General features: G+C 52.2%; 1 protein-coding gene and 1 long non-coding RNA gene across 4 annotated transcripts in view; one reads left to right on the top strand and one right to left on the bottom strand.

Annotated features, from left to right (window-relative positions):
• LOC125182850 (uncharacterized) overlaps nt 1-8,008 on the top strand; it is an 89,114-nt gene extending 81,106 nt beyond the window's left edge. For both annotated transcript variants that reach the window (XR_010825921.1, XR_007163501.2), the window contains exons 3-4: nt 2,477-2,642; nt 7,857-8,008. This is a non-coding gene — a long non-coding RNA (uncharacterized lncRNA). The remainder of the gene's footprint in view (nt 1-2,476; nt 2,643-7,856) is intronic.
• Nucleotides 1,366-26,136, bottom strand: AXIN2 (axin 2). 2 transcript variants are annotated; one of them, XM_048064496.2, is made up of 11 exons: nt 25,977-26,136; nt 24,090-25,019; nt 17,925-18,065; nt 12,406-12,508; nt 10,365-10,505; nt 9,658-10,154; nt 9,296-9,478; nt 8,781-9,011; nt 8,047-8,142; nt 6,656-6,823; nt 1,366-2,374 (listed from the first exon to the last, which is right to left on the bottom strand). In XM_048064496.2, the coding sequence occupies exons 2-11, from the start codon at nt 24,911-24,913 to the stop codon at nt 2,248-2,250; spliced, it is 2,511 nt and encodes an 836-aa protein (XP_047920453.1). In that variant the 5' UTR covers nt 24,914-25,019; nt 25,977-26,136; the 3' UTR covers nt 1,366-2,247. The 2 variants fall into 2 exon arrangements, with proteins under 2 accessions (XP_047920453.1, XP_047920454.1); XM_048064497.2 differs by having other exon boundaries at nt 9,296-9,475.
• Between the last annotated feature and the right edge of the window lie 1,576 nt (nt 26,137-27,712).

Below are 27,712 nucleotides of genomic sequence, written 5' to 3'. Positions count from 1 at the left end.
CGAGGCTGGGCACGCGGTTAGCAGCTCCCGGCCTTCGTCTCGCTCGCCCCTCAGCTCCCTCCCAAAGGCAGGCGGGCGAGCCAAGAGGTGGGGGTGGCTCGGGCAGGAGCTGCAGGCAGCTGAGGGAGATGAGCTGGAAGCCAGGAGCACCCCGTAGGGATGTGCCCACCCTCCACCACGAAGCCCACCGATGGGCCAACATGGGCTGGCCAGAGAGAGCCAGAATGGGGAGTTTGAGAAATCCCTCCTGGGCTTCAGCATCCCAAGAGAAAGTCCTCCTCCTCTGTTCTGCCTTTGCCTCCCCATCAGGCAGGTTTGCAGGCCACACCAAATTTGTGCCCGAGTTACCTGAAGGACCTGTGCGTGATTTAATCGCTGCACTCGAGTCCAGCCCAAGCCTTTGCCTTACCTACTGGAGCTGCAAATGCTTCCCAGCAGCAACAGCTCCTGACAAGGAGGGGAGGGAGGGAAGGCAGGGCAGAGCTCAGCTACTGTTCTCAGCTACCACCACACATGAGAAGAAACCTTTTAAGACATTAGGGGTGGAAAAAAAAGAAGTCAGACAATATTAATTTGAAAAATATAAAATTTTAATAAAGGCTACATCTCTTAATTACAATAATTATTGTACCAAGTAATTTTTTTTAAATGAAACTCTTTATAATGCATAATTTACAGTATAAGTAGAACAAAATGCCATGGCAAAAGTCATGAGTACAGGACTTGTAATAAAAGGCATAAAATATATTTATACATAAACCCCTTAAACAAACAAGGGAAAGCTTGAACCCTGAATATAGGGCGACGCATGGCCTAGTAACACCATGCAGGCACAGGTACTGTACTGATTAAATTTAAACAACACTAGAGATAGTGTATTAATATTTTCACCATACATTTTCTACAATATATACAGACTTACACGAAGTAGCAATGGCAAACAGAATGCACAGATTAACTTAATCAACACAAAACCCAACTGTAGAAATGCAAGGTCTTCCTCGGGAAAGGGTCGCTCTGTCCTAACACCCACGCACACGCACACGAAGCTTTCCAAAGGGTTGCAGAGAGCCTTCGCTGACACCTCCCATTGGCTTCAATGGGTGTTGTGAGGGTAAGGCAAAAAAAAAAAACAACCACCAAAAACCACCACACAACTAATCACACGCTCCACAACGATCTGAAAATACTCCTCATCATAGTTACATGTCGTTTAAATATAAGTTGTGCTAACATTGAAGTAGAATGGCTAAGAAATTAGCTAGCTGTGTGGAATACATATGGGTTTTTAACCTGGCTTTAGCAATGTGTCCTTTTGGTGTGTTAAGTATGGAAATGGGAACTGGATGGCTCCTTCTACAGCTCTTCCACACTGGGGTTTTGCTCTAGCTCACCTCGACCAAGATAGGCACTGGACACCACACGGCACCCTCAACACTGACAGCAGCAAAGCAAAAACCTCACACCACAGAAATCCATGGACGAAATAGCAAGTTTTTGGTGTTATATTGCATCTAACATATTTAATGCTTAAGACCTTTATTTCAAATTAGAGCAGCATAGATTAAAATGCACCGGTCTCTAGATGGATGGTAGGACAGTATTTTTATTTCTTTTTATTATTATTATTATTATTCCTTTAGAAAAGTTTTATCTTCACTTGGAGAAATATTGGGCACAATATCGGTCCTTCCCTCCTCCCCCTTCAAAAAAATCATGAATGCACTCCTGGGCATACTCCTGAATTTTAGATAGTGGGAACAATATAAAAAAATAAAATAATCCTTCCTCCCATCACCCTACTTCCCAGCCCCTCTCTTCTCCATTGTTAAAGCAGCATATCCAAAAACTGGACATAAGGGAAAACAGACTGTTCAATAAATATCAATAAGGATTACTGTTAAGGTAAGCTATACATAGTTTCTCTTAGTCCATAGATTTCAGATCCCCAGGAAATCATATATTATGTATGGAAGTCTCTCAAACACAGTCTGCATCTCCAATAGCCAACAGTGGTCATGTTTTTAATAAATAGTTCAGGGTTTTTATCATCTCAGTACCCAACTCATGAATAATAAATGCCATTTTTTTCCTCTAAGGCTAATTCAGCAAAGTCTTCAGAGACTTCACTTTTTTTTCTTCATTGGTTCAAAACTTTCCTTCAGAGTTTTTTTTTCCTTGTCATCACTACTGTTGTGTGTCCAAAGACTTTTCTAGCTTAAATTTTCTTAAGAAACACAGATGCCATCAATCGATCCTTTCTACTTTCCCAAGAATCCTTCCTTCGTACATGGGCAGAATTGTTTCATCTTCCCAAATCTCTTCAAACACTGCACCACAGTCAAACTCGTCGCTTGCTTTTTTGAAGTAGTATCTGTGGTGAGGAGAATTAAAACACAGTTAAAAATCAAAAGGTAAAGTAAAGGATGCTTTGGCAGCTCTTTAAACCACAACATTTTCAATCTCTCCCTCCTAGGACGCTCCTCCAGCTCCCAGCGTGGCCAGGAAAACCTCAGGGCAGGTCAGGTCCAGCAACATGAAAGCGTCCCCGGCTCTGCAGGGATGTAAGCGGGGACAGCGATGGGACAGAGGGAGCGAGGCTGAGCACGCTCCTCAGCAGTGACAGCAGCTTCTACAGCACTGTGAGTAAATTACACGCGTTGGCAGTGGGTATCCTTAGCAGTAAGGAAAATTAGAAAGCACGGTGATTTCTGGTCAAATATCTTATTTAAAAAATAAATAAATACAATTTCAAAGCAAGGCATTCTTAAGGTTCCCCTCTCTCCCCACCTCCTTTCTTTCATGTGTTTTCTTGTTTCAAAGCCTAGTCCCAACATTAAAATTAGCAACTGTTATTAAAAGGAGAGGCTTTTTAGGCATACAGATGGATTAAAAGAAAGCCTGCCCAGCTTCCTGCAAAGCAGCAGCTGAAACTCTGTGGCACTGCTACAGAAAAACTGGGAGCTCCCCATTAGAAACAACAAAGTGCCTAATTCACATATCCATTTTAAATGACAGAAACTACTGTATTTGTTTCCTGATGCTTCCTAGCGGTCACATGCAAAGAGCAACCCCGATCTAGCTTGCAAGATGTGACACCAGAAGGTCAAGTAGCAGTGTCCTGCATTCCTTCTCTTTTGCTTTGGGTCGTTAGATCATGAAGCCAATGCTCCCAGAGACAAAAAACACCCCCCACCCCTCCTGTGTCAAACAGTAAGGACCCCTCTATTATCCTGAATTAGACCGTTCAGCTTCTTGATTAAAGGTTCCTTTTATCCCGTTTCTAGCTTTCTTCCTTCTAAGGCTGCTTAATTGCATATGCACAAATGAAGGGCTTCCATTCAGAGGGGTAGCATTTAGGGAGCCTGTCCGTCTGCGCACACCTCCTCGGACATGCCTGCTCCCTTGCTCTCTTGGAAAAGTGCTTTCCCATCTGATCACCAGAAATGGAAAAACCTTCATCAGAATTACCAAAAAAAAAAAAAAAACACCAAAAAAACACTTCCCACACCCCTCCCCTGTAGTTTCCAGACAACTGGGGTTAGCAGATGTTTGCTAGGTGAGATTTTCAAAAAAGGAGAGCAAATTAAACTTACTCTTACTGGTAAAACTGAAAAGGCCAGGGCAGGCTATTAGAATTTTGTTTTTAAGTAGGGAATGTTCTATTACGCATTTTTAAAATACACAGTAAAGATGACTTTCATATCTATTTATTTTTAGGGTAAGTTAAAATTATTTTGGTAGGGGGATAAAAGCTGGCTTTTTGCTTACAGAGATTGAAGCAGCTACATTTAGTCAAGGTATGTTTAGGATTTATTTTTGTAAAGTCAGTCCAAGCTGAATTGACACATGTTGTGTCTTTAAAGGTTCAGCAAGGAAAACACATTATTTAAGTTCCTCACAGCCTGTGCTCACTGAAGGCAATGGCACAACTCCCACCACCGTTAATGCTGCAGGTCAAGGCCACAATTCCCCAGGCCAGCAGGCTTGAAACAAAACCAAAAAAACAAGGAAAGTTTGAATGAATTACAAAGAACTTTCTCTTTCCTTTCCCCTTCTCCGCCCCTCTCCAGATAACAGCCGTTCTTCCCAATAACTTCCTCCACGAGCTGAAATGCTGGCTGTGTTTACAAAATTTTTATTTGAGAAAACACGCTATGACCTTTTACATAATTACAACCTTATTTCACAGAAAAAAGGGGAAAAAAAAAAAAAGAGGAGGCAAAGCAAAATCCTCCCCCACAACATCTTCAAACAAGTTGCTCTGCTCTTATTTGCTCAGAAATGGGCTTTCCATTGAAACATATTTTATGTGGCAAGCCTTGCTTTTCTTTTTTTTTTTTTTTTGGACATCTGGCACCAATAGAGCCGAGCAGGCCTGGTGTTACAGCTCTGTTTTGAACCACTGCCATGTTAAGATTACCCGACACCACCCAGTTTTTTTGTGTGTGTGTGTTTGTTTTTTGTTAACGCCATCAGTATTAAATCACTGCTTAATTCCTTCTTTTTTTTGGGGGGGAGCAAAGCAGCAATTTTTTGCGGGGCTGCCCCATGGCCCAGCGGGCGCAGGCCTCGGCTTCGAGGAGGAGCAGTGACAGGGCCCGAGGTACCCGCCTCACAAACTGATTCAATCAATAAAGAATTTGGAGAGTCGAGCATTTATGCATGTCTTTGTGCATTAAATGAAAGGCAAAGGCTTCAAAGACATGCTTATTAAATGTGCCTTAAAAAGAAATCAATGCCAGATGTGACCAAAGCAGCCTAGTTAGTGCCTCCCCGTAACACACACGCTACTCTGGGCACTGCGGCCCTCTTCCCTGAAGGTCACCCGCAGTTTCACTCAAAGTCCAGCCAAAAGTCAAAGCTTAGATCAAAATGATTCCCTGGAGGTACACACATTTGTGTAATTAGTTTCACCTTGTGTCTGTGCAAGATAAAATACTGGGCATGTACCCAAGTTCCTTTTATAAATTTCAGTATTGTCTTTACCCAGGTGTAAAGGGGTGAGATCTAAGCAAAACATTGTTTCATCCTTGTCAGTCACTTAAAAACATTTTCTAAAGTAATTACAGTCTGACAAGGCACAAATAATTGCACCTGGAGGGGCTTTCAGGCCACAGAGGTTCTAGGATCCTACTCCAGCACTCAGTCATCGCACAAAAATTGTCACGGAAAACAAACGCACCAAAAAAATTAAAAAATTTTTTTTTTTTTTGGGGGGGGGGGCAGGGGGGTAGCAGGGTACTACAGCCACAAGGAACAGAGCAGCAGCAAACCAGGGCGAGGCTGAGCAAGCTGGTCTGCAACTGGGTCATGGGGCTGCATCCATGGCTGTAGCAAGAGGAACTATACGGAGGGCCATGAGAGACTGTACGAGCTGGGAAGTGGTGAAGGGGTGCAAGAGACACCAGCACCTACCCTGGAGGTTGTCCAGGTTGGGTGTACTTGCAGGTTGCTGCCATCTGATGGCAGCTGGGCGGGCTGCAAAGATGACTGGGGGGCAGGATTGGCAATATTTCAGCCCCAGCCCCACTGGGCAGCATCCAGAGACAGACCCACAGCTCAGCACCCTCCCAGCCTGAGAGCGCCCCAGGGTGATTTCTGAGCTGCATATGTGGAGTTTCCAAAGCTAAAGGCAAGCCAGTGATGGTGCACCAGCTGGAAAGGCCTCTTAACAAAACAAAATGACCATTTGGAGGTTAAATCCGAAGCTGCCAGTTACAGGGCAGGCTGCCTGGCTCTTTGAAGAAGTGCCAAATTCAGTGCAAATTCAAACCTTAAAGCTGGACCTTCACCCCCCCTGCACAGCCTGTACAAGAAGTGGCAGACAGATGATCCCACTAGCACCCAAATCCACTGGGAGATTACAGCGAAAACAGCCGACAAAGATACTGCCATGGGAACAAGAGCAAGGAAGGAGCAAACTGGCTAAACTGGGCCCTGGAAACCAGACACGCAGGGTTCGCTGGTGGTGTCTGAGGAAAAACCCAGTATCAGTGGTGGATTTTTCCCTACAGGGCAGTGTTTTTCCCCCTAACAAAGAGAAAAGGTTTTTGACGAGCTGAAACAAACTGGCTTGCACCTCAGCTACATGTCCGCTCAGATGCAGTATCCCAGCCTTCCACTCACTGGATTTACAGCAACACTATTCAAACACACCCCAGGAGCTGTGGGACAGAGGTGGCCTTGTGCCCATTTTACAAACACACAAAAAATTACAGTAGCAACCGGAGGACAGAGCCGTATGAACGTTGACACCTCTGGTTTGTAAAGTGAACCCCACAGCCCACCCCACTCTAGGGGCTCCAGGCCCTCGCTGCAAGGTGAGGTATTCACCTGGTATCCAGCTTTTTGGACGAGCTGTAGCACGAGGCTTGCCAGCCTGCATGTTTGTGCAACTCGGAAAGAGGCAGGGGATGGAGAAGGAGAGGAGGTGGCCCAGTAGCCAAGCTGCTGCTCAGGGAGTGCAGCTTGTCCCATTGCTCCATCTCCAAGCTGCTCTTGGTTTGAGTGGGAAGAGAGTAAGAATAGAAAAGCTACAGGCTCCAAAAGGTGATGTAAATGTGTTGCTGTGGGCAGATCTGCAAAAATATCTGCTGATTCTTTTGTCTTATTTCAGTACATGAAAGAACAAACAAATGACAAAGATTCTTACCTATAATTTCCCTTTTTGCTCAGCTGCTCTTTAAAGTGCCCAAGTGTCAGGCTCTGGGCCTTTAACATTCTCCTGTAGGGAATTTCTTCTCCGCAAAAAAAATAGGTGACAACCAACTCACTAGACTGAGAGGTGTGAACAACCGGGAGTTTCTTTGGCTCTTTGTGACTGTAAAACAAAAACAACACACACAAAAACTCTATTTTTCCACTTGAGAACAAGCAGTTTCACTGCACTCAGTCTACACGTAATGCTGGTCAGAAATACAGTGGGTGTGACCTGAAAGTCAGATATTCCTGTACTCGAGGTGAATTTGTCATGCTGTGTTTGCACAGCACTTAGCCCTGTGGGATGCTGGGCTCTGACAGCAGCTCCTGGTTGCTTTGATGGTGGAAATATCAGCATCACAAAGCGCCCAGCCTCAGGGTGCATCTGAGCAGCAGAGACTCAGTCCCAGTCTGTGGCTGGGAGAACCGAGGTTAGGAACTTGCTGTAAAATCAGGACCAAGGTCCGGATGAGCGTGCACAGGGCTCACCATAGGCTAAGTACCTGCCAGGCCCAAGCACTGTACGTGTCTGATTTTAAAAGATTCATTTCATCTACCTTCACACAAAGCATCTGACAGACTTCTTTCTCATGCACAAATCTACCTGCAACCAGCAACAGCTAACAGTAAAATTACTCCAAGACTATTTCACCTGAAGTACACAGGTGATCTTATTTGTTACTCATGAACAGCAAGGATAAAATTAACCGGATCTTGTCATTTGAAATAAGGAACTCTTCTTAAAGAATAATTAAAACAATATTACACAGCAAAATGGCAACGCTCTGGTGAATGCCATGCAGCCAAATCTACAACTGCTTCTGAGGCAATGTACACTTGGCATGTCAAAAGGTCACAAAGTGTTAGTCCGCAGTAATTTAGTCTTCCTAATTTGTTCTAAGTCTTTGTAGAGTGGCTTCAGAAAAAAAGCTGCTAGCAAAGACAGCTGGTGGACTTAAGGTCAACCAATTAAAAATGAAAGGCTCTAGTCAGGTGGCTCAGTCTGGACTTCAAACATTACTCATTGCTTAAGATGAAGAGGGTAAGAAAGAAAACTTTAATTATTTAGGCCATTTTAGACCTCTCTGTAGCAGATTTCTTGTTAAAAGAACCATCCTGTAATTAGACTAATCCAATCTTTGTCCACTTTACAGGAATGCAAGTTAAAAAGAGCCAGAGACAAGATTTGAAAATGTTTTGTTCTTTCTTTAAGAAGAATGTTTGAAAGACTAAAACTTCAGATATAAAAATTTCCTCTCTTTTCAAAGCACAATCCATTTAATGAAAATAAAATTATTATGATATATATATTTCCCAATCCTTTTATCCATGTGCAATACTCACTCTTCTGTCGTTAGACTTGCATTGCAAAATGGGGTGTTTCCCCCCTGAACAGCAGCTGAGTGGTTTCGATCCCTCTGCTGATTTGAGGTTGAACATCTGAAGTTGGGGGGAACAAATGGGGGAGAGGAAATAAAAAAAAAAAAAAAAGATCTTTTAAAAATTGTTGAAATACAGCCTTCTTAATTGAAATCTCCTGTGGGTCGTTAAGTTCGCTCTTTGTATCAACCCTCATATGTTGTAAACAATCAAAGGAAGAATTAAAAATGCTGTGGGCTAATGATCCTTCCATACCCAAATGAATGATAACCAGTCCAATTCTCCACTTGGTATGTAGCTGGAGTCCGGCCCAGAGGAAAAATGGGCAAATTACAGCCATCAAAAGAGTGGAAGTAATAGCCTAGGATTCAAACTATTTGTGCCGGGGTAGGGTGGGGTTGGAATAAGGAGGCTCATCCTTGGGGCTTGGCCAAGCTGTGCCGTCATGCATCCCCACGGTCCAGCCCCATTCCTGATCTGGACCTCTACCTACACCGCGAGGAAGACACCGTCCACGCGTTCGCACGCGCCTGCTACAGCCTTGCCAGCGCTCAGCCTCCACTTGGGTGAAGAAGAGCACAACCAGCACCCAGCAAATGGCCCTGGCTGAGGCTCCTACCCCGGGCAAACCCCTACTGCTCCCCAAATCCCAGCACCAAACCCAGCTGGGGCCACCCCGTCCCTCCTGCCGCCGTTACCGTTGCTTCTGAGGCTTGGAGACTTCGGCGAGCCGGCGACACGCTTCCTCCAACTGGGCGAGGGTGTTGGGCGGCGTGAGCGGGGGCATGGTGGGGTCCTGGACGAAGGGGTGGGCGGGCTGCACCCCGCGCGGGTGGCTGCCGGTCCCCCAGGGGTGGTGGCGGCCGGGGCGCTCGCCGGGGGCCCCCTTGGCAAAGTCGGAGCTGTAGGCCTTCTTTGTGCTTTGTGTGCTTGGGGAGGGGAAGAAGTCGGGTTAGAAAAGCTGGAAAATATGACTTTAATAGCAGCTCCTATTCTGCTCGCTCCCTCTCAAAAGTCTGTCATAACATGAAAGGAGGTTTATTGCCAAAAACATGACATTTTTGTGGTTTTTCTGGTTCTGCGGAACAGCTTTTATATTAAACCGGAGGAGCAAAGAGTCTCATTTGTTTTTAGCGATTGTAAAAATAGACAGCCCATGTAATATATAAATATTTACCGGGAGCGATATTGCTGTAGACAGCTGCGTATTTACCTATGGGGCTTGTGCTTATTTTGTCTCTCGCTCTCCAGCATCCACTGCCAGACGTTCTGCGCCCGGTCCGCCTCACCGCCAGGTAGCTGCACCCCACCGGGGCCGGGCAGCCCCCCGTCCCCAGCCGGCAGGGCGACGCTCTCCGCTCCTCTGCCTGGCCTCTTGGTCAGCGTGCCCGTCCTGCTGGTGGCGAGAAGGGGACACGAGCCCATGGTTAGTCGCCTGCGCTGCCCCACGCACCCCAGGCAGCACCGACCACAACCCACCCAGCCCCCTGTGGTTTTCCCAAGCGATCCCACTGCGGGAGGAGGATGGGCTGGTGATTTTTGTGTGGGTGTGATGGAGAAAGGCTCGCGGCTTACCCGAAGGGCTCCAGCGGAGGGAGAGGTGGGTCTGTGCCTTTCAGGTGGCCCTTGCACTTGGAGAAGCAGTAGTAGTCGCTGCCTGCCGGGCAGCAGCACTGCGCCCGCTGAGCCGCCTCCGCCTCGATCTGCTCCTTCGTCTTGGGTACGGCGTGGTGGTGGATGTAGTGGTGGTGGACGTGCTTGGTGGTCTGCTTGGTGATAAATCCCTTACCCAGGAGGGTGCAGGCGGCCGGCGAGGCCACACCGGGCTGCAGCTTGCCTCCTGGCAGGCGATCGGGGGAGCGGGCACGGGGGCTGTGCCGGCCCATGCCGGGAGACTGGCAGCCGGGGGTCTTCAGCACGCGGGAGAGGTGCTCGTCCAGGATGGCCTGGGGGTCCTCCTCGTAGCTGCCGGACGGTAGGAGCGAGAGCGGGTGCTGCGGGTGCTGGGGGTTCGCCATCTCCCGACTGCTCTGCAGGCTGGCAGGGAGCTCCGAGCCCTCCTTCTCCTCGTCCTGGAGGTGAAGCATTGGTGGGGGATAAATGCAAGAGGTTGGGGAGTCAGTGAGACACAAGCTGGGACATCCCCCCCCCCAGCTTGCCCACCGCAGAGCCATCCCACAGGAGCCGCGCTCCTCCCTGTGCCCTCAGAGCAGGCAGGATACGGCCCCGCTGCCCCCCCAGCCCAGCGGCATGCGGGATCTCTGCTCGGTTAATCCTCCTACCTCCTTGATTTGCTGCAGCCTCTCCTCCAGACTGTCCATGGTTTCTTGCTCCTGCTTCAGCTTCTCCAGCCGGGAAATGAGCTCCGCAGCGAAGGCAGCCGGCTCCACCGGGGTCATCTCCTTGGGAAGCCGGTGGGTCCTCTACAAGGAGCGGGGACAGAAGGCACAAGGCATGGTTAGCGGGCGGCGCGGGGCGCGGGCGCTTAGCCGGAGCAGCATCGCCGGCCCCGCTACGCTTGTTGTGTATCCATGTTTGGATGAAAAGACGACCGCAACTAGGCATGGTCTGCTCTGGATTTTTATGAGCTAGTGCTGTGGCCTCATGGAGTGACATCCTCCCCACCAGCGTTTGCCTTCGGCAGGAGCAGTTGGTCGCACTCTGAGGAACCCCCGCTTGTTCTCTCTGTAGTACAACCAGCCCATCAGTAGCTACTCTGAAGTAGAAAATCTTCAAAGACTGTTGTCAAACATCAAAAAAAAAAAAAAAAAAAAAAACCTCTGAGGTGGGAGGGAGAGACTTTAACTCAAGGAATAAAGTGAGTATAAACAGAAAGGAGTTGGAAATTAAAAAAAATAAGATGGGGGAGAAAAAGGGAAAGAAAAAAAAAAAAGAAGTCAAACGGTTGCAGATCAGAGAAGTACTGGTAATTTATTTCCTGGCTACACACTGGGCACCTTTGAGGTAGTGTTGTCTCAACAGTGTCCTAGATCTCTTCCCCCCCCTCCATCTCTTTGTACAGAAAATGAAGAAAGCTGCTGCAGGCTAGCAGTGCTACACTGCTGAGCTTGGCTGCCTCAAGCAGATCTATCAAGGGAAAAAGGGAACATCTCCAAATCAAGTGCAGAATATAAAAAGGCAAAACGAGAATTTCTGCCAAAAGCAGCAAACATGGTAGGGAAATGGGGGGGAAAAAAATGGAAAAAGAAAGCACCCACCTGACTCTCCCCTCCTTCCTGCCACCCCCACGCACCCCCACTCCACTCCCCCTCACCCCTACTTTCGCTCTTTCCTTTTTTTTTTTTTTTGTTGAAAGCAGAAAGCTGAACTGCCAACTCTTTCACATACTACCCACCAGATGAGGTGGGGCCTCTCTCCGGCAACCACTTAGCTCCAGAAATGATGTGAGGGTAGAAAAAGGCCACTCTGCTGGAAATTGTCACTCTTACACAAGCTGGCTCTATTCAGTCCCTGATCAAAGCACTGCCTTACAGAGAAAGTCGATTTGCACGCCCTGGGACAAAATAATCTAATTTACAAGCTCAGGCTATAGAACTTTCTTTATGGAGGAAGGGAAAAAAATACCAAAAAGAAAAACCACATAAACCACCCCCCTCCACCAGAAATATCATCTATGATTTCTTGCTGCTTAAGACAGCAGAAAGAGGAATTTTAGCATATTAATCTCAAGACAAGATAAGTTTATACTTGTCTGTGTAAACAGTTTATTCACTGCAGGAATCAGGAGCCTGCGAGTCAACTGAATTAGCAAGTCAGCGAGTTAATTTTCAAGAGCAAGGCAACCCCACGAACTGGACCCCCTCAAAGCAAGGCAGCGAGAGTTCTGAAGGCACATATTTGCTGCAAATGTTTCTCTTTCGGGAGAGCCTCCTTCCTGCCAGCTTACACATGGTGTGCTTTTGAAGGCTGCGAGCAATGCGCGCAAGGCAAACCCTGGTCTGTGCGGCACCGAGGAGGTGTCAAGGTGGTGCCCGGCTCCTGCACCTGCAGCCAACGCTCTGCCGGACCCCACCAGAGCATCCATGCTTGAATTGAGCCCAGGAGGGCAAATTCAGTGCCATGGAAGAGCCCTAATTAGCACCTGGCTTTCAGGCGATGACCAGATGTGACTGTGCATAAGCAGGTTTCTGGCAGGATGCTGAAAGCACACGGCTCCTGCCTGACGCTGAGCAAGATCTCTCCTGAAAAGCTCTGGCACCGGGTAAGGATGGAAACGCGCCCCTCCCCTGCTCCCATCCCTCCAGGTGTACCGACGGTCCCAGGGGGTTTGTCCCAGGCCCTGCAGCTCCCACCTGAACTTACCGGAAAATGAGGTAGAGAAACTTGACCGTTGGCCTTAACGCTCCGATGCATCTCCCTCTGGAGCTGCTTCTTGCTCCCGATTCTGTACGGGGGGATCCCATCTCTGCACACGGAAGAGAGGTCACCGTCAGCTGGGGCTCTTGGAGGCATGGCATGGCAGGTCAGCCTGGCTTCCACGCAATCACCCCGTGCTCTAACCAAGCCGGTTCTCCATCGGCCCTAAAATACCCTGGGCATGCTACGGGCCCGTGTTCCCAGCTGTCCCGAGTGCCCTGGATGTCACCTGAGGCCAGGATAAGCCTCCAGCATCTGGCGGCTCGGGAAGGGGCTGTGTCACCATAGGCACGGCTGAGCAGTAACTAAGTAAAAGCTGAGCAGCAAGCTGAAGGCAACTCCACCTGAGAAGACGCCCCGAAGATCCCATTAGCTTCACTTCTGAGGCATCTCCCTGAAAGGCCCTTCCACTGATAGGCTGAAGCTTTTGCCCTTCAGCTTTGTTGCAGTTTTCACCACCAAATTAAGCTGAGGCCACAACTTTCTTCTAGCCCTAAACCACCCCATGGGACATCGGCACTACGGAAACAAGAAGGAGGCTGAAGATGGATGGCCACCAAAGGGCTGCTCCCCACCTCCAGCCCTACTGAGGCTCTGAGATGTTTCCCCTGCCCTGAGGCTGGCCAGCACAGGCTGGCGAGGTGCGAGCAAACGCGGGCCGTGCCCTTCGGCACAACATCGCTCCCCTCATCGCCAGGAAGCCACGAGGAGAGGCCGGGAGAGGAGCACGGGTGCCAACAGAGCACTGCACGGCCTGCTCAAGGCAACGCGGGGCGTTCTCATCTGGTCACGCAAAAAAAAAAACACCTCGGTTAGGATTAAAGGGCCTTCCGCAGACAGCGGGGACAACCGGAAGAGCGTGCCTGGAAATCCTGAATGTCTGATGCCACCCCTTCCCTCAGACTCGCTGAATAACCTTGATCTCCGGCCCAGTCCCTTTCATCCCTCTGCCCCCACACCTTACTCATCTCCAGAACAGCTCCTGCCCAGCAGAAAGCTGTGGCGGCCGAGCAGGCAGCGGCAGCCCTGCGTGCGCAGGCCGCGCTGGTGGTGCGACACGTTTCGGGTGCACGGCCAGAGCCACCACACAAGGGAACGCCATCCCGGGGTGCCGGGTCTCTTCTCCGGAGGCGGATGGCTAGATCTTGCCACTCCACACTCCTGGTTTGAAGCGCCCTGTCTCAGGCCTTCACGAAGAGCTCAGCTAATCCTTCAGTCGCTATTAACGAGCGACTGTTTTAATGGGCAAGACTAAGTCGCAAAGCCCAGAGTGAAAGAGCAGAACAAATTCATCTTCATGAACTTGGAAAAATCTTGATAATGAGCGCGAGCGCGCTGGGAGCCCACGAACAGTCCGTGATGCCACAAGATGATCACCAGGCTCCTGCAGACGCAGCCCGTGAGCGTGCATTACGCTCCGAGTGGAAGGAGCTACTTGTGCCCGTTGCACAACACGGGGCTGCGGAGCGCCTTGGGGGGGGCAGCTGGCCGTGGCCACCAACCGCAGCCGCTGGTGGCCCCCGAGTGTTTCTGCCCCGTGCGCGGGGCACCTGACATTGCTTGCATTAGGCTGGGGGAAGGACGGGGGAGAGCAAATCTTGAGTGAAAGCCAAATGAGCTGCACCTTCAGAGAAGCATCTGTTCACTGAGGCTTACTGAGATAAAGGTCTCTTAGGGAAGACCTTCAGTACACAGAATAATGAGTAAAATAGAGATTTTAAAGGTAAGTAAAACCGCCAGCATGAGCACATTACATGCACACATACATAAAGGTCTAATCCCGTTAGCACAGTCAATGACAGAGGAGGTGCCCTCCCTCGGTGGCAGTCCCAGGGGCCAGACGGGGCACGCCGGGGGGATGCTGAGGGTCTGCGCTCAGCACGAGGCACCCAAGGACACGACCAAGGGACAAGGGGGAGCTCCCCACCTCCCTCCCCCCGGGTCTGCCAGCAGGAGATGCTGTCCCCAGCCCTTGTACCAGGCTGGGTGCAGCTCTCCTTGCGGGGTGTCCCCATGTTCCCTGCACTGCGGGACCACCTCTGCCCAAAGGGATGGTCCATGAGATACGGAGCAGGAGTGGGGACTTGTGCTGCTCCCGCAGCCCAGCCAGGCAGGGTGGCTCAAAAAGGAGGAGAAAAAGCAAAGCCCTGCAGAAGCCAACTCAAGAGCGCGGCTCCTCTCTTTATTTAAGATCAGCCCTTGTTCAGGTCGGTATGAAGGCTGCTCCTTTCCCCTAAACCTCCCCTGGTTGCACAGCAGAGCCCCAGATCAAGCCTCCTGCTCCCTGCTTTTACAGCCCTGCCTTGTCAGAAGAGTTTTACAACTTGTAACAAAGTGCAGAATTAAAGGGAAAAAAAAAAAAAAAAAGAAGGTATTTCACTGTGATGGGAAGGCAGTGCAGCTTGGGAAAGTCAGCCTGGAGAATGAGGAGGGACTTTTATAGCCAGTTTGATGAGTGCTTTCTAAATCTAGGCCTTCCACATGAAATGGGGGAGAACGGACAATGCCAGATGAGGAGGGCTGAACAAAACGTGGTCACCTACTGCAGGAGGGACAGGTAGGTAGAGCTGGAGCCAGGCTGAGTACAGCCAAGAGATACTGTGGGGGGCAAAACCCCGACACTGAAATAGCCCCCCTGATGAGGAGAAAGTGCCTTTAAAACGAAAAGGCTCCAGCACAGAGCACGGGTTTAGGGTCAACGCCAAGCAAGAAGGTGCTCCTCTTGGTGCAGCCTCTCCCCATGCTCCAGCAGCAAACATTTGCACTCACCTTCTTGGCTACTAAAGGCTGTGGGCTGAAGAGCTACAGGGTTTAGGCACTAAATAGTAGAGTTTAATTATAAACATTTCAGCTAACCAGGCTGGGGCTAAGCCAATCTGTTTCTGGGGGAAATACTAGTTTGAAGTCTTCTACCCAGTCAGCTGCCATTTAAGCCGAGCCAATTATCTTAGCCTTTTGACTCAGATGTGCCTGACCTAACCTGAATGTAGTTTTACTGCTGCTTTGAAATATCAGACTCATGCGCATATGCATTCACTCCCATCTTCATTTGGCAACGGCTCTGAAACAAGCCTCTGATCTTGCCAACATCAAAAGCCTGGTTTGTAAGATAAGGTAATATTTGAAGTTTGCTCAGCAGCATTCCCCTGTGTCCAAAGTAAATCCATAAATAAGATATAAGCAAATAAAAAAAAAATCCCCTTTCCTCTCCCCCCCCCCAATCAAGAAATGGAAATATAAATTTGCATGATGCTTTGTGGCTATTACAAAACATATACACACAGGCTGATCCCTGGCACCTAACACAGAAAAAAAAAAAAAGGCAGCTTGTGCATTATTTGGAGACCTCTCCTAAGTCCGGTGCAGTTGAGGTTTAGATATATTTTTAAAAAACTGACTTTGCTGTTATGTCTGACAGACTTTTCCAGAACAAGTTTTTGCTCTTCAGTCGATACCAACAGAAGCCAAAAGAACTCATTTCCATTCGCGCCGACGGAACAGAATAAAACCGGGTCCCCTGTTGAAAAGTGGCAAAGCCTGGCAGCAGGAGAGCACCCTGGCACGGCCTGCAGAAGCACGGCGGGCTTGTGCCCCCATCGCACGCACGGTGCCTTCAGGAACCGGCAGAGCCAGGTGCCAGGAACGGCTGCTAATCCCAAGTGTTTTACTGCGATCTTGGCAGCAGCCCTCCGTCTCCGTAAAGGAAGTTTTACATCAGCCTTAACTTCAGCCGAGCCTCAAGAAGTGCCAATTCACCTCTCCCACTTCCAAAACACAACCGCCCCGGTGCCCGCCCGCCCCCGGCCCGCGGATGGAGCGGGGCCGTGGGGACGCCCAGGAGCTGGCTCCGCAGCAGGACCCGGTCCTTTGGCAGGGCTGCTCCCAGCCCCGCCGTGCTGCCCCCCCAGCCGCCCCCCAACCTGGAGCTGCGGGCAGTTTAATCAGCCAAGCTTCCCCAAACTCTCACAGCCTGCACGGGCTATTGTTACAGCAGGAAAAAACAGGCAGGCTTCTTTCATGCGCTGCTTTATGGGGAGCTCCTATTCACTTGTTCAAGGAAATTTCAAAGCGGGCTGCTACCCTCTTATCCCCGCTAAGCTCCCCTGGACTAACAATGGGCTGAAAGCGATTCAGTTAAGCCTTTCATCCACCATGCACTTTATTTCTCACTCAGTGCTCTCATCTGTATAAGGCCTACAATTGGCATTGCTGTGAAGAGAGGGTATAATCCTAGCCCTGTGAATCCCAAGTGACCCTACACTGGTCCAGAAATGACTAACCCAATGAATGCTCTGTTGACACATGATCACATACAACCAGAGCCAGTAAGAAGAAATAAAGAAGTCACCCTATGATTCAGCTCTTTTATTTAATGCCAATATTGTTCAATAAGGGAATCTAGTGGGACAACAAACTATTTTTTTCCATAATATCAGTTCAAAACACACTTGTGCATAAAAAAAAAAAAGGCAAAAAAAAAAAAAGCTTTTGTTTATGCATCAAGGATTTTTGGTAAATCCTGTTTTCCATTGTGCAGCATCATGCAGCACTGCTGACTTACAAAACCCAGAATGCAAATCTCCCTGAGGAGTACACGGGAATCACTGGCCACAAGTGACAGAGGCACTGGGGAAGTTCCACTGGCGAGACACAGAGCACAGCACTGTTAAGTGACAGGTTGGTTTTTCTAGAGGACTTGTACTTAAGTGAAGATCATGAAACACAAACGGAAACATCTGCCTTGTATCCAGCTGAAGAAAATGGTCCTTAAGAGCACTATGCGAGTCCTACTGTCTCTTCTACCCCCAGACACAAAAGCCCCATTTCTCTCCTGCTGGGGAAGGCAAACTGAGGAAGAACAGTCACACAACTTACTCCCAGCTGCACACTTCTCAGCAGAGCCAGGAGGAAAGCACAGATCCTGCAGTTCCTGGGCTCAGCCACAAAACCACCTCTCACCCCTACCCTCCTAACACACTCAGCCCTGCTCCACGCAGCTCCATTCAAATGGCCCTTTGAAGACTGCCCCAGCCACACTAGATGAGCAGCTATTTGCCCCTTCAGGTCACTGGCCCTATTAATGTACGTTCTGACATTACCAATGAACCTTAATTACAGCAAGTACTTCCTACAGGAAGCAATCTCCTTCTCTTTGATGACTGATAACTAGTTAAGGAAGCCTGGCCTTAAGACAGAAGGCACAGGGAGATGCGCTCCTGGGTTAGGCAGCACTACCAGCACAGGGGAAAACACGTTTGCTGAGCTGCAGCTGCACAATGGCAACAGAGGGGTTCACCACCTTACTCCATCCAATGCCTATGGCGACAGCACGAAGCACGAGGCTGCCAGGCCTTGCTACGCCCCCCGGTTTGGCAGGACCCTCGGTCCCACCAGTCCCCGTCACGCATCGGCACAGATCTGCAGATGGCACGTCCCAAAGGGCCCGAGCAGGACAGGATACTCACACGCTGCTGTCCGTCATTGACATGGAGTCGTCCGTCAGGGCATCGCTGGATATTTCGCTGTCGTTTGCGCTCGTTGCGGGGGCAAAGACATAGCCGGAATTCACATGGTAGGGGTTAACGGGATCGTTCCTCTTGAAGGACCTAGGGATGAGCAAAACAAGAGTCCAGTTACCAGTCGGGCTTGGGCTGGAGGACAACACACACGTTTAAGGGCAGCACTCTCCTTTTGGGAACCACCTACACTGGCTGCTCAGGCTCCTGAGGAGCAACCAGCCACCCACTGCCTGGGCAGTGTCTAAGAGCATCCAAAGACCAACCTTAAAGATGTTGCTTTTGGCATTGGACATGCAGTTTACAAAATCCCACGAAGCACCCCTGGGCGCTCTGACACCTTCAGAGACTTGCTCCTTAGAGCCTGGTGCTGCTCTGCCGAGGCCAACGGGAGCTCTGCTGTTGGCATCACCAAGCACAAGATCAAGAAGTTCAGAGCTCAAGTCCCACTGCAAGCCGCTGAGGGACCGGCTAATAAATGCCTCAGTCTCCACTGAACACAGGAGTTAGGGGCGCTTTGGGAGAACCAGTTACGGTATCTGTGCGGCCTGCGACAAAAGAACTGCCCAAAACTGCTGGGGCAGGACCACCGTGTGTCACGGCGAGCATGGCCAGAGCCGCCATCCGCTGCCTCCGCCTTGGCCTCGCAGAGGGCTGCCATCTTCCCCGCACTACAAAGCGGCCCACTTTTAAGGAGAACCGACTGCTTCCTCAGTCTGGGGTTTCTTGTGCTTAGGGTTGGGTGAGGGGAGAGGAGGATGGGAGGGCAGGACCAGCATGACGTGCTACGGGCGGCGCTTTGAAGGGGGAAGGTGGCAGCGGCTCGCGTTAGCGGTTACCGACACCGACACCACGGGCTTGGCAAACCCAAAGCCCCACCGGGGCGTTCGAGCTGAGCGCCCAGGAGCAGACACGAGGAATTCACGGCGACGGCACGGCGGGGTCACCATGTGGGAGAACCGGGTGTCCCTGCGCCCGCTGGGGGCCACCTCCAGCGCCCCCAAGGTCCCAGCCGGGATCAATAGCCATACCTTGGGCAGGCGATAAGGGGATTACGCAGGGAGCTTCTAAAGCTGCGTGTTAAGGTGCACATTTTGTTCCTCTGCGAGGGAAGATGGGGTTGTTAAGCTTCCGCGTTTGTATATCAAAGCAAAGGGCCTTGTCATCTGATAAGGACTGCTGATTTTAATAATTAGGGCCACTTACCCAGGACTTGGGGGCCTAAGGAATGTGCCAGCAGGCTCGGCAGGTTTTTTAATGGGCTTTCAAGCTCCCCACCCCCACCACGGCGGGGCTGGAGGGGCCAGGGCTGGATGCAAGTGAGCAGCAGAGCGGCCCTAATGGGGAGCAGCAGAGCCCTCCTGCCGCTACCCACCCCATCGCCCATCCCCTGCTCTGCTCTCACAAACATCCAGCCACCACTGCCCCACCGCCATGCATCCCCGCCCCACCAGCACAGGAGAACAGGAGCTTTACAAAGGCTGAGGTTAAAAAAAAAATAATGAAAAAGGCAAAAAAAAAAACAGGAGGGGGAAGCATGGGGGAGCTGATGGGCCTCTCTGGTATGAGGCGCGGGGCTGGGGCTGCTCGCAGGTATTCCGCCCAGCCGGGGCTGCATTCCTTTCCGAGGGAGGCCAAGACGTTTCTGATGAGGAGATCAAGATGTTAAAAAATATATAGCCAAAAAAAAACCCAACAAAAAACGAGATAGTGAGGAATGCCACAGGAAAGAAGTTAAATCTTCAAAGATGAATTAATTCCACATGTGGGCGAAAGCTAAGTTATCCCACTACTGCTCCAGAAAAGTTCCTCTAAAAACGTGCAGCCTTCTGCTCGGCCTCAGGGGGACGTGGAGTCCCCGTGACACCGCCCGGGTCCTCGGGGGGCTGCTGGGCTGACTGCGCACGGGGTGCAGCTCGTCGTGACTTTGACTTGAAACCAGCTTGGGTCTTAGGAGTGCATCCGAGGACCATGGGGCTTGGCAGAGAGGATGCTCCACAAGGCTTGGTGGAGCAGGATGCTCCACGAGGCTCGGTGGAGAAGGATGCTCCCCAGCCCAGGACCACTGCCCTGCCCAGAGGGGCCTGGCTTCTCGCAGGCCGAGCCAGGAGGGCTGCGTTCCCGTGCTCTCCCCGCGGATGCGATTGCTGGAGAAGCTGCGGTGGGGGCGGAGGCAGCAGCTCCGTATGAACACGGCACAGGGAGAGGAGGTGTGTCCAAGCACAGCGTTTGGGAAGATATAATTAGAGAAAGTGGCCAGAACTAACTCATCTTCCCAAGCAGTACCAGGCTGCAGCACTGCTTCACCTACCAAAACCCCACTGACACAAAAATCCCCAAAGTCTACGTATTTTTTAAAGTAGGCCCCCACGCTCCCCCTTCACCACAGCACCCTCCAGAAATCCCCACATACTTCAAGCAAAACAGCCCCCGCCGGTTCTCTCTGTTTAATTTTTATTTTAATTCGACCACCTTACTCCAGTAATTGCACCCAGATGCACCAAGTTGCCTGCGAGGGTTTTAAATTCCAGGGGAAAGCGGTGGGCTCCTGCCACAGATGCTGCGCCCAGGCGCACACACACACCCCCCCCAGCCTCCAAACCCCCATGCAAAGTGTTTTCAGCTGTCAGGTAGCAGTTGCTCTGGAGCTCCAAGGAGAGTGCCTGATGTTTCTGCGACTACTCTTATCCTGATGCGGTGACACGCAGCGGGTAACTCCACGTGCCGCATTCGGCCGTGGGCACAGCAGAGGCAGGACCCTGCCATGAAACTCTCAGGGGCTCTTGGTCCTACCCCCTGTTACGAGGGCGCAGTCGCAGAGTGGGATTTTTTTTTTTTATTGCCAACCTCCACTTCTTCGAAATGAAAGCACTCTGGCAGCGCAAACCAGAGATTTATACAGAGAAGTGAAAGTCTACAAGGAGCATTTCGAGGCAAAACTGAATCTCATTAGGTATTTTCTTGGGACAAACGGCACCGGGCAATCACAGGTTTAAAGGCAAAAAAAGGAAAAAAATGCATGCACAAATGTGAAAAAAAAAAGTGTATTTCAACAAAACTATGTTAATCACAGCTTCCATGCTCTAATTGTAGAACACTGCTTGGAGCATAGCTTTACAATGGCATCATTTACTTTGATAATTGAAGCCAAACTCGGTTCCAATAACTTCACACAAAACGAGCTCCACCGGCGGGTTCTTTCAAAGGCCAGGAAGCCCTCGGAGCCGGCAGAAGGCCATCTGCGAGCCCCAGCCTTCCCCGAGCAAGGCCAGCCCCACTGATGTTAGAGCCGAGAGCTTAATGGGAGGCAGATGAGTCCACCTTGGCCTGAACAAAAACACACTGTGCGGCGGCGCTGCAAAGGAAGGAGCCCAGCTCTGTGTACACAAACTCGTGCATGATAAATTTAGAAGCGCATATAAATAATAGCTGGAATTCCTGGACAATGGGGCCAGGTCCAACGCTCTCGGCGGCGTGGGGAGGCCGCTTTTAACCTCACCACAACATACAGGGGAGGGCAGCCACTCTAAAGGACAAGAGCTCTCTAAGTCAAAAATATTTCCTGCATTAGGGCTCCAAATACATAGGCAGCAATTTGCATGCACGCGCCTGCTCTGCAGCCAGGCGCAAACACCGTGTTGTCACTTCACTTCTGTTCCTGGCCGTTACTGGTGCTGGAGCCAACGTCCTGCAGCTCACACGGTTTCTGTGGTCTCCAGCTTGCCATGCTTTTGGCCGTGACTCCGTGCCCTGGGATGTCCAGGTGGTCTCCCATCCAAACACTGGGCTGGCCCCAGATTGCTCAGCTCCTGGGATCAGGTGCGCTCAGCCCAGCTTTTGCTGCTATGGTCACATCGCAACCCACTGAAGCAAGTGGAAAGAGCCTGCACAGCACTTCCAGAACGTAACACACTGGGGAGGAGAGCAGGAATTCTTTAATTCCGTCGCACATACTAGGAGGGAGGTGTGGTTTGGCCACTCACCAGGAAAGACTGTGTGTAAGCTCCAGCTCCAATCCTAAATGCAATCCTAAATGCTGAGCGATGAGAGAGAACCCATCCATATGCTCATCAGCTCCTAGCACATGCACGCACAAGTGGCTTCACAAACGGACAGCTCGGGGAGGGACCGAGAAGCATCTCAGCTTGACCTCCCTCTCTTTGCATTGAGATCTCTTGGCCCCATGGAGAGCAAACGCTCCTGGAAATTCAACAGAAGGTGATCAAAGCCAAATGCACCACCTCATGTCCTGGGAGGGTAGATCTGATGTGTGAGGAGCAAGCTGCACTAATCCTTGGACAAAAAAAAGGGGAAAAAAGACAAGGAAAAAAAAACCACAGCACTAATCGGGCAAGCAGCCACAGTTCTGCGAGAGCTCTCATGGACAAGGAGCGCGTGGGTTTTCAGCAGGGCCTGCAGCACTGCTAGAACATTACAGCCAAGCCCTTCCAGCTCTGAATACCAACAAAGGCTGCAAGATAAAAGCATCCAACATCCCCCTCCTGGAAAGCAAGCGAAGGGCAGCAGTTCAAACCAGGTTCTGCAGAACAGCAGATGCTCGGGCAGCAACACGGAGAGGCACGAGACGAGGATCCCCAAACCCCACGTCCTCCACACGCCAGCTGCCAAGCGGTGCCTCCGCCCCGCGACGGCTCCCAGCAGGAGAGCCCCCGAGGCCACGGCGGGACGGGGCGCGTCCCTCCTGTCCCGTACCCACGCTGACGGCTGTCACCCCTCCAGCAGAGGCAAAGGACCAAAGCCGCCTCTCGCTCGGCCCCACAGCATCGCCCCTGCAGCCCTGAGGAGCCCTCCCAGCTCCTGCTGGGGCAGGAGGAGGCTCAGGCTCGCAGCCCCGCGAGCTGCTCGGCACCAGGAAGCCCTGCACAGCTGGAAGCTCTCTGCAGGGCAGGAGCAGAGAGCACTCCAGCACAGCCTCCCCTGCGAGGCAGAGCGCAGCCCAAAGCAGCCCGATGCCCTTTGATGTCCATGAATCACAGACACGCTCTCAAAATTCCTGTAAACGAGATGTCAAACACTTACCATAGCAAAACCCAAACTCCTCGTCCAGCAGACAGGAGCGCACATCTGCCAGCAGAGCCCTCTCCTCTCAACCCTGATTCAACAAGCCACATTTATGGTAAGGGTGGGGAGAGGAAAGAATACATTTTCAGAGGATTATACAACTCATCATTTGCTCATCAGAGTCTCTCTTCCCCATCCCCCTTCTCTCGGAGAGGGCTCTTGCTCTCCTCACCCTCATCTCCTCACCTCATCATTTCTTTTGCTTCCAACAAAAGAAAGGGGTCGGGGTGGCAGACGTGCCCCTACCACGGGCACAAGTGCCATCCCATAACCCGCACGCATCCTCTCCAGCTGCCATTAGGCACAACCACATCTTGCAAGTTTAGCTCTGAGTACACAGCCAAGAGGAGAGCACCAAAGATTTGCTCTTACTCCACACCTGGGATGTCTGCACTACCTTCAGTACTTAATTTTAAGTATCCCTCTGTATACATTGGCTCACAGCCATCCCAAATGGCTTTGACATGATACCAACCGCGAACGCGATGAGAGAGGCTGCGTATCACACACACACAGCCAAAATAAAAGAAGATTTTCTGCAAGTTGCACAGTTTGATGTAGTAAGTGCATACATTTCCTGCTCCATGACCGCACAATTGCTTCCCACATAACCAACATAGTTAAACGCTGGCTGATGGTGAAGTTGGTGAACGAGTAGGTTACATTATTCATGTGTCTATGTGATCCTCTCTACTACTGCGCTTAATAGGTTTGAAAGTTGAACCAATAATTAACGTATGTCCGGAGGACATAGTTGCTATGAAGTTTTTCATCTATAAGAGAACTGAAAGAGCCAATAGAGCTCAGGAGCACAGTATCTTGTTTTCCCTCTGCAGAGAGGGGAAAAAAAAAAGAAAAAGCCAACGCCCCCCGAATTCCACAGCACTCGGAGGTGCATGAAGCACCCGTGTCCCCTGCGAGCCCAGCCTTCCCCGGCCTCGCTGCCCAGCACGCCGCTCCACCAGCCTCTCCAAAAGCAGCCTCAAAGTCCCCAAAGTTAGCACAGAGCACGATTCCCACGGCTTCCCTTACCTGTAGCCGTTCTCGATAGCTTCCGTAGCTCTGACGTTCGCTGTAACCCTCAACGTCTTGCTGGATAGTCCAACCACCGAAGGCAGGATTTTGTTTTTAAAGTCTGCACAGCTCCATTCCTCTTCTTCATTCAAGGTCGGGAGATAGCCACAGACAACTTTTAAGCTCCCCAGTCCGTTGCTGTTCATGTAAGCAGGATTCTCTCCTCCACTCCTTACATATTCGAGGTATATATCAGAAGTTAAAAACATCTGGTAAGCATTTTCCTCCATCACAGTCTGAATCTCAGTCTGTGCCTGATCAAACATTATAGAATCTATCTGCTGCTTCTTGATGCTATCCCTTATGTAGGTCTTGGTAGCAGGCTTGAGCTGCTTGGAGACAATGCTGTTGTTCTCGATGTACCTTTTGTATATAGCTTTGGCTACTCTTAAAGTTTTGGTATCCTTAAGGTCCATCTGCCTGAAGCCATTGCAGGCAAACCAGAAGTCTAAGGTATCCACACATTTTTCCCTTTCCAAGAAGGTCCGAAAAAGATAGGCACCATCTTGATCTCCCAACAAGGAATGCAAGGATTTGGTCCATCTGGCCAGAGGGGAGTCTGGAGACGCGCTGCCTTCCGGCTCCCCGAGCCCGTTCTCATTCCTCCTCGGGGCAGGAGGCACCGGCATGGCCTTGAAGCTTTGGCTTTTCACGAGGAAGGAGCTGGCGGGCTGCGGGCATGGTGCCTCTCCTTCCTCCCCCGGGACAGGGGGCCGGGGGGCGTCTTCCCTGAAGCTGCTGCTGGGGTCTGGGAGGTGGGCGAGGACCACGGCGCTGCTCATGGCTCCGGAGCCCGGCGGGGAGAGGGGCTCGGAGATCCTGCAGGAGCCGCCTGCGCCTCCGCCTGCCTCTCGCTCAAGTCAGCAGGGGATCCTCTGAGCCTCCTCTCTGCAAAGGGAAAAAGAAAAAGGGGGGGGGGGGGGAGAGAAAAAAGGAGTATTGATCTAATCAAAACCAGATCCTCCCGACATCAAAGACAAAAAGTAAACAGGCTTTTCAACTCTTCAAAAAAAAAAAAAAAAAAGAAAGAGAGAGAGAGAGAGAGGAGGGGGGAGAGAAAGGAAGGGGAGAAGGGGAGCGGGAGCGCGGCTCCATGGCAGCCCGGTGGCGAGTACCAGCCCCGCTCCGCTCAACTCCCGGAGCACTTTTACGGGGCCGGGGGGGGCACCTCGGCCCTCCCTCAGCTCGGGGGGGCTCCGGGTGGCTCTGCCCCGCCGGCTGCTGCCCATCGGGGCCCCCCCAGCACCCTCCGGACCCCCCCCCCGGCCGGGCAGCGCTCGCCCCATTTCGGGGTACCCCCCCGCCCTCCCTGCTGGGGGGGGGAGAGGGGCTTTTTGGGGTGCTTCGCGTGAAATCCGGGAGCGGGGCACGGGCAGCCGGACGCCACCCGCTCCACCACCCCCCAAAAAAAATAATTAAAAAAATTAGATGTATAAGGGGGGGGGGGGCGGCAGGCGTACCTGGGCGCAGGGGGCATCCCGGGCTCCCCGGGCGATAAATAGGAATAAAAGGGAAGGGGCCGGGGGGGGGACAGGGGGGGGTGAAGCCTCGCTGCCCGGCGCTGCGCGGAGCCCAGGCTCGATCCCGACGGAGGCTGCCCGTAAAAAACCTGCTCCCGAAATGGCGACGGAGCCGGGAGGAGGGAGCCGGGCACGGCGCAGGGGAGCAGCCCGGCACGCCGCGGCTCCCCCGGCCCCGCTCCGCGCAGCCCCCGCGCCCCTCACACCGCGCCGATCGGCGGAGGAGATCAATTAAATAAATAAATGCATAAAGATCCGTAAACAGGAGCGAGATAGAGCGACAGAAGCGGCCGGCGGGGAGCGCGGCCCCGAAGTTGCCACTCACCGCGCGGCCGGAGCTCGCTGCGCGCCCGCGGCCCCGCCGCCTGCCCGTCCGCCTGTCCGTCTGTCCGAGCGGCCTTCCTCCTCCTCCTCCTCCTCCTCCTCCTCCTCTCCTCCTCCTCCTCCCCGGCGGTGCAACCGCATCGGAGAGCATCGGGGGGTGGGGGGGGGAAGGTGGGAAAAGGGAGCGGGGGGGGGGGCTCTGCGAGGGAAGGAGCCCCCTGCGATCCGCGCCTCCCTCCTCTCCCTCCCTCCCCTGGCTGTTTTATTTTATTTATTTTAAATACAAAAGCGCTGGCCCCTCCCCCGCCTCCTCCCCCTCCCTCCCTCCCCCCCCCGCCCCTCCCCGCCCCCCCCCCGGGCTCTCCCCGCATCAAAGCGGGGGCCGCCGGAGCGGTCCTGCAAGGGCGGTAGCGAAGCCGCGTTTTGAGGCCGAAAAGCGGGGGAAAAAAGCAAAAACCATAAAAATCACCGCACATGCAAAGCAGAAGCGGGGGGAGCCCCCACCTCCCCCCCCAGCACCGCCCGGTGCTCCTGCCTGCGGGCATCCCCGGTGCGGGGCGTGCGGCGGGGAGCCTGCTGCGGGGGGGGGGGGCTGGCCCTGTCCAGGGAGGGGGGAGAGAAAATATTTGGGGGGGGGGGGGATAAAATAAAGCCCCCCCCTGCTCTCGGCATCCCTGAACGGCTACGGAGTTGCCAGGACCTTATCAAAGGGAAGCGATCGGCAGCCACCGCCCCCGGGCGGGGGCACCGCGGCACCGCCGCCCCCAGCCTTAAAGGCGCAGGAGAGGCCCCCCCTACCCCCCCCCGGGGCCCCTTAACCCCCCCCCGTGCTCCCCATATCCCCCCCATATCCCCCCCCATGCCCCCATCCCCTGGCCAGCCGCAGCGCTGCAGGCCGGGGGGGGCACTCGCAGCCGGGCAAACTTGCCGAAAAGTTTTCGTCTCGGGGAGAAAATGGGTCCGCCGCCGCCCCCCCCCCCCTTTTTTCCCCTTTTTTACATTTCTTTAATCAATAATCCGAAGGCATGTTTTCGCTCTGCATGCTAACTGAACACTCTCTGACTGCGATACAGCTGGCACAGCAGCACAACTCTTTCCTGCCGTCGTGTTCGTATCCCCCCCTCCCATCCCGCCCCCCCATCTGTTAAATATTAAGCAGGCACGGAACGGGGCGGGTTGGCTCCGTGCAAGAGGTTTTCATTAGGGCTTGGCCCCCAAACCTGTCCCCCAGACCCAAGGCGCCTGCTGCCCTGCGCCCGGCCCCGCTCCCGGGCTGCCCGTGGGGGCTGCGCGGGTCCCCCTGGGCAAAGCCCTGCTGGGCTCTGGCCCCCATCCTGCTGCTCCCCCCCCCCCCCGCCCCAGGTCCTCAGCCCCATTTTCCACGGTGCTGGAAGGCAGCAAACAGGCCCCCTGCAGCACCTGGCACTCCACAAGCCCCCAGGAGGGACAGCTGTGGGCACCCCATGCCCAGGCTGGCCTCAGCACCCCTCCATCCCCCCTTCTGCTAGGGGAAAAGCTCCACAAAATGAGCCCCTTGGGGCCAGGAAGGTGGTGGGCAGCTGGGCAGCGCAGGGGAGGCAGCGCACGTGGTGATGCCTCTAGCTAAATAAATAAATAAATAAATAAAATAAAAAGGCACTTTCTAGCTTTGGTGTGCCTGAGCATCGTTTACGGCATGCCCTGGGCAAAAGCACACGCGCGGTGCTGGGCCCCCACCCTGCCCCGGCGCAGCCTGGA

Source organism: Anser cygnoides, chromosome 19, assembly GCF_040182565.1.
Source record: "Anser cygnoides isolate HZ-2024a breed goose chromosome 19, Taihu_goose_T2T_genome, whole genome shotgun sequence".
Lineage (NCBI taxonomy): Eukaryota > Metazoa > Chordata > Aves > Anseriformes > Anatidae > Anser > Anser cygnoides.
Note: the sequence above shows the minus strand (reverse complement) of the source record. Positions and strands in the feature narration are given on the sequence as shown.